This window comes from Nelumbo lutea, chromosome 4, assembly GCF_056320005.1.
Source record: "Nelumbo lutea isolate HS-2025 chromosome 4, American lotus-T2T, whole genome shotgun sequence".
Taxonomy (NCBI): Eukaryota; Viridiplantae; Streptophyta; class Magnoliopsida; order Proteales; family Nelumbonaceae; genus Nelumbo; species Nelumbo lutea.
In genome coordinates this window covers 10992319-10998864 of record NC_142687.1, presented here as the reverse complement: position 1 = coordinate 10998864, position 6546 = coordinate 10992319, and the positions used below count along the sequence as shown (strand labels likewise).

The following is a 6546-nucleotide window of genomic DNA, read 5'->3' as shown; positions in this document are numbered from 1 at the left end:
AAATTTTTCCTTTTTAATCCCCTTTCTTTTTCTGGTTAGACGTCCAAAACCAATCATCTTGCCCATAAAAATGAGAATTACATTGGACGGCTCACATAAAAAGTTGTGATCTTTGGCCCTTAGTTTCGCTCCCATCTCCACACATATATAAAATGGTTACAGCTATCATGGGATGTGATATTCTCCCAAAGCAAAACGTGTTGTGTTATTGGCTTATTGCCCGGACCTCATCATCTACTCTACTCATTTACCCAAGTGTCATGAGATAATCTGTCTCTTTGAAAGTCCGGAACCCGACAAAAGAGCTGGTTTAATACATTTTTATCAGTGTCGACAACAGACGGTAAATTGGCTTATTGCCCGGACCTCATCATCTACTCGACTCATTTACCCAAGTGTCATGGAGACCCTACCCACATTCATACTGCACATCACAATAAGCCAATTTACCGTCTGTTGTCGACACTGATAAAAATGTATTAAACCAGCTCTTTTGTCGGGTTTCGGACTTTCAAAGAGACAGATTATCTCAGTCAGATCAGCATATAGGAAAGAAATAGACAACAACTCGTGAGAGATGGTCGCCTGGTCGGCAATCACATTGTTATGGTGGATCCCATGCACCGAGTTTTACAGCAAAATAACAAGAAAACCAATCATTATATCCCAACAAGGCAACAACACAACAAAACCAACGTGTAGATAGAATTAGCAAAAACGGCTTAATATCTCATACCAAAACCCTATTGGCTGTCACTCTAGAGATCCTGTACTGTACCCACCGCCCTCGCAGATTCGTCAACAATATAGATACAGCGAGAACGAGAATGAAGAATGTTGCTTTGGCTTTGCCCTCCTGCGCCGCACTTACCGCTGCCTGGACTGGACCTGGACCCTGTCACACGCACGCGCATGATAGCGAAAGTATAGCTAGCATATGACCAAGACATTGCGATGTGGTCGCTTTCGTAATTCGTACTCTATAAGGTACGAAGCCCTCGCCACCTAATCCCACTCTGCCCTCCCTCCTCCTCTTCCCTCACACCTTAATATACCTAATCCTTTTTTTATATATATAAAATAAAATTCTCAATTGAGTCAATTCCGATTGTTTTTGGGGTCGATTTCAGGAATCCCCCGCCTTGTGTGAAAGAGCCAAGTCGTTTTGTAGGCCTCGACGTTGGATCCACGTAGCTAAGGCTAAGTCGCTGAAAATAGTAAACTGTAAAAGGACCGTTCACATCAATAGTTTGCTTCAACCACACGTTAGCTTGTCGCGAACCCGAATAAAATGTAAACGAAGACAAGTTTGTTTGCCGAACAAAACAGGATTAGCAAAAAGAAAGGAGGGAGGGAAGGAGGGTTCGGTTTTGTCTCTGAGTTTGAAATTTTGAATGCAAGTGTCCCATAGATGTTGATGGATAAGTGGGCCCAAGTCCAATATTATCATATTAAGTTGTTAGTGGTCCTTGGTCGTTTGGAAGCTAAAGTTCGGAGGATTGAAGAATGTTTTATTTATTTTATTTACCTCTGCGGAAAAGTGGGAAATCTATGTATATATATGTGAATTAAAGATTTAAAGGTATGAATGGGATGCTCCCTCCCTATACCCAGGCCCTATAATATTAATATATATGGTCCATGGCATTTTAGCTCCAACCATTCAAATGGCACGTAGCCCAAAATATTTAGACTGACCGGACAGATCTGGTGGCCCACGGTCTGAACCTTTTCGTTCGGACACATCAGCTACGAAGGTCCTTTACTTGAACCTTTTTCTACTGTTTAGATATATATGGGCGGCAATTCTCAGTTTCTCATCTCAATCCAGAGTCCAGATCATCGCTTTCTATTTCACAGGATTTTGCCTGGTTAAATATAACTCAACCAAATTAATATGATTTTGCTCGCTTAAATATGTATCCAAATCCTAACATGCAGGGTTGGTGACTTGGTTGCATCATCAGCTTCAAGAACTAGTGGATACATGTGTGAATTTCATGGCTTAGTACTTGCCCTACCCAGAATTCAGAGACTAATCCGTCGATACGGTTTTTAGATTAGGCAATAGGTTTAACGGTCCAACCATCCGTTCTGAACTGGGTCCCACAAAGATAGAGCGGCTCAATTACCAAACATCCGTTGGGGGGGGATTCTTTAGTTGTATGGCCTCGGTTGGACCACAGAGATCACGCTGGTCGATTGTGAAACAAATGGTTCGGGGGATGCTGATTGCTGACTCCTGACTGACTGGTAATTGATAACTACTGTACTTGTTTCTTTTAGACTGGACAATAACATTCATCCTATTGTCTTGGTTGGGCAGATTATGGGACAATGTGCCGTTCAAAGAAGTGGCAGAAGTGGACAGACAGAACTTATCTTGAGCTTGGAGTCCTTCAGTTTCATGCAAGTTAGGATCATAAATTCATAATTCACGGCTAATGTATATATTTAAAATCTCTAATTCTGCTTCTCTTCTTGGAATCGACGCCAGGAGTCTCTGGACTCTGGACTTTGGACTGGATAATAAGCAAATTAACGGTACGTGGATCGATCGTTTAAGTATAGAACATAAGTTTAGGTTAAAGCAGCAAGCAAGGTTTCTCCAAGAGGGAGGGAAGCAGACTCCGTCTGCAGATTCTACTTGGGTCAATTCCAATAGTGGAGTAATGTCTAGTTTGATCCAGGTTTGTAGTGTAGTTAAACAAAAGAGAATTTTGCAGAGGGAAGATAAAGATAGGAATAACGCGGGCTGAAGTTACCGATAACAAACTGTACTTCACAGGTATATCAAATTATCATCCCATCACAATCTAATCATTGCAACTAAAACTAGTGAACTGATTGAAAGCCTGAGATCACGTGCTCCGACTGGGGGAGTATTCATTCCATTGCCCGGAGGGTTGAGCGTTAGCGTTACGTAGATTCCCAGTCTGACAGACGCTGGGCTGGACACTGGATACTGGACACCTCGTGCTTTATCTCACCGGCCAGGACTCATCATGTGATGCACCAGAAAGAAGGTGTTACTTCTCTCACCAAAGGAGATTGGAGTGGAGGAGGAGTTTTTAGTAAATAAACCAATTTCTTTATTGACGAAAGTACCCTTACCAATACACGTTTTGTTTTCAAGGTAAGGATCATCGAATCCAAAATGTGCAGATAAAGTTTACATGGAAGCGACGAGGGAATTAGGAAGGGAAGGTCTGCACGTGCCTGAAGAACTGGGCCAGGGAGAGAGACACGTGAGAGGGAATCTATCCTTTGCTTGGAGATGGAGGCGAGAGGGAAGGGGTCCTCCACTCCTCTAGGCTGGGGAGTGAGGGAGAGTGTGGGGCCAAAATGGAGTGCTGCTTTCGGTTTGCTCTTTTTCGAGGTCCCAAATATTCCCAGTGACGTTCGTGACATATGACGGACGCCGTGATAACTGACGTGTTTCTTCCCACAAAAGAATCCTATCCCCCACGGCCATGATCCAACGACTCACGCTGTCCTCGAGCCAAGCATTGATGATGACATCATCGCGCATCAGGACCGTTGCAGTTGCGTCGCAGCCGGGGTTCTAGTCAAGCTGGGGCAAAAGATGTGAACTGACGGACGAGGGTGGGCCCCTAAGAGTGCAGTAGCTAACCACCGACGATGAGAAGACCACCGTATCTGTAATCTGTATCTGCTCTGCTCCCCCCACTACCTTTTTCTTCCTTCTTATTGACAGCCCCTCTCGCAACCATACAAACCAATCAATTCTCACTCAATTCCCTCCCGATTCCCACTGCTCCTCACCGCTCTCTCATCCTCCGTCCTCCCCTCCCCCTCCTCCTTCTGTTCAACGTTCCTCATCTCTGATCCCTCTCTGCTTCCGGTTTCTTCCCACTGTAACACCCTTACTCCTATCACATCCTTTACAGAGTTTATCTTTCGAAGGGGGTGTTTGGCCGTAACTAGTTGATTTGGCTTCTTCTATGCTGGCTTCGTTGAATGGGCCTTACCTCTCTCCAGGTCTGCATGGACACATCCGACTGGTTACAGGTACCCTTGCATTATCCCTTCGGCTCTTTTACATCAACTAATTTCATTTTAATTATCACCATTATCATAAACTTCTTCTGCTACTAATATCTTCTTTTTTGTTATTCAGACCTTTCTAATTAGTTTTCTCTTAATTTGTTTATCAATGCTTTCTAGATGGGAGAGCTGTTTTAATGCTTTAAGCCTGTTGTATTGAATATTAAGATCTACGGAAAGCTAAGTCAGTTTATGAGAAATAAGAAGAAAAGGAAGAAATCTGTTTGATCATGCTTCTTTCATATGTAATTTACTTTATGTAATTTTAGACATGCACAAGCACACACAGAGTTGCAGATCGATTCGGAGAACATTAGTACATTACTTCCCTCTAAGATGATTATATTGACAGACTGTCTATAACTATATGATAGAGAGAACCAGATGGGTGATATATTTGAGCTTGTAATGCCAAAAAAATTAAAGAAAAAGGAAACCCTAGTTACATTAGAGATGATGCTAAATATAGTTAAGTAGATTAGTAGAAGACAATGGCAGATGAAATGAAACTGTAGATATGTTCAAAAATATGTTAGGCTGTTAATGCTGGAAGTTATAGAAAAAGCCTAATATCATGGAACTGAAAATGAAAGTGTGAATTCTAGATATGTTCTCGAATTTTGTGTTCCAATAACAAGTTCTAGGCACTCTGCGAGTCTGTCCTTCTGACATTCTGACATGATAATGAAAAGACATGGAATGTCTAGTCGCGGATTGTTTGTATCAGCAATCTGACACATTTGTCATATATTTATTTTTTATATCTGAAATTAGGGCGTGGTTCACGAGGAAAGCGGAATGGATTCTTCCTCGCCTTCTGGGGACATGATCACATGCTCGAGACCATTGCTTGAGAGGAGGCTGAGGCCTCATCATGATCAAGCACTCAAGTGCCCGAGGTGTGAGTCAACTCATACCAAGTTCTGTTACTACAACAACTACAGTCTCTCCCAGCCAAGATATTTCTGCAAGACCTGTAGAAGGTATTGGACGAAAGGAGGCTCTCTCAGGAACATTCCTGTTGGTGGTGGATGCAGAAAGAACAAGAGGGTGGCTGTTAAGAAATCAGCAGATCAACTACTTAATCAGCACCCCAGTTCATCCTCACACGACGCGACAGATCTGCAACTTTCGTTTCCTGAGATGCAATTGTCACACCTAACCAGTCTGTTCGGGAACTCTGGAAGTCTTGGAAACCCTAGCTTCATCGACAACAAGTACAATGCCATGGTGGAAAACCCCAGATCGATCGATTTCATGGAGAGCAAATTTGATGCCGTACTTGGAAACCCCAGAAGCCATGATTTCATGGGAAGCAATGAGCTAGGTCTTATGGGTGGTCCAGGAGATGTTGGTCTTGGTCATGGGTTCACACCTTCTAACCTTCATGGTCTGTGTTCTCCATTTGGGTTCGCCCTCGAAGGGAGCAGCAATACCTTCATAGACACTTGCCAGAGGCTAATGCTTCCATTCGGAGGCACTACCGAAGATCCAAATGCTGTAGAGATGAAGCCGAACAACAAGCTCCTGTCCCTCGAGTGGCAAGATCAAGGTTGCTCCGAAGTTGGAAAAGATTCATTTGGGTATCTGAACAGTCTTGGTTCATGGACTGGTGTGATGAATGGTTATGGATCTTCTGCTACAAATCCACTGGTCTAGACTGCTTCAGCTACTACTTAGTATTTTCCAAATGAATGAAAGGCCTTCCTGATGTTGCTTGATAAAGGTGGTCTTCCCTTTACTTACTTACCAAAGAAAGGTCTGAAATTTGAATGAGGAAGACTAGAGAAGAGAAAATATGCTTCAGTCACTCTCTGTCTTCGTTTTGTTTTCTTTTTTGTTGTTTCGGTGGTGTCTTAGGAGTTAAGACATTCAAAGATGTAGGATTTTATGGTTATACGAGGAAATGCTTTTAGAAGGATAGTGTCTTATTACCTCCTTTTATGCTTGTTTTTGTCTGTGGGTTGTTGAATTGTTGATGAAACGTTTATTGTATGGGTGTGGAGAGAATCGAGAAAGGAATGGAAATTGGAAAAGCGGAGGTTTCAGCGAAGAAAATTCTCTTGAGTGGTGTGTCGCTGCATGTGATTCCTGTGTCCTTTGATGCCTTCTCTGTCCTCGGCTCCTGATTTATGACAGTATTGAGTCTATTGACTGTTGACTGGACAACTCAGTTCGAACCGGTCCCGAGCCGTAAGATTTGTAAAGTCTACCTGATATCGCAGCTGAGGGGGGAATATCTTGATTTTGATGCATGTTGCATCATGCAATTCGTTGCTGGTTTATATATGTCCTGTGAGAGAGAGAATCGTACCATTAATTTACTGATAAACACACGTTGGATATACTTGGTGAGAACTAGGTAATGGGAATGAGAGAGAGAATCGTACCATTAATTTACTGATAAACACACGTTGGATATACTTGGTGAGAACTAGGTAATGGGATTCGGATTTGATGGCCCATATTTTATTACGT

The 6546-nt window shown here is 42.7% G+C and overlaps 1 protein-coding gene across 1 annotated transcript; it reads left to right on the top strand.

Moving 5' to 3' along the window:
- Positions 1–3608: 3608 nt before the first annotated feature.
- On the top strand, positions 3609–5986 carry LOC148853893 (dof zinc finger protein DOF5.6-like). The gene is made up of 2 exons (XM_088982307.1): positions 3609–4032; positions 4843–5986. Exons 1-2 carry the CDS (start codon positions 3982–3984, stop codon positions 5725–5727), a joined length of 936 nt encoding a protein of 311 aa, XP_088838433.1. The 5' UTR covers positions 3609–3981; the 3' UTR covers positions 5728–5986.
- The last annotated feature ends 560 nt before the right edge of the window (positions 5987–6546 follow it).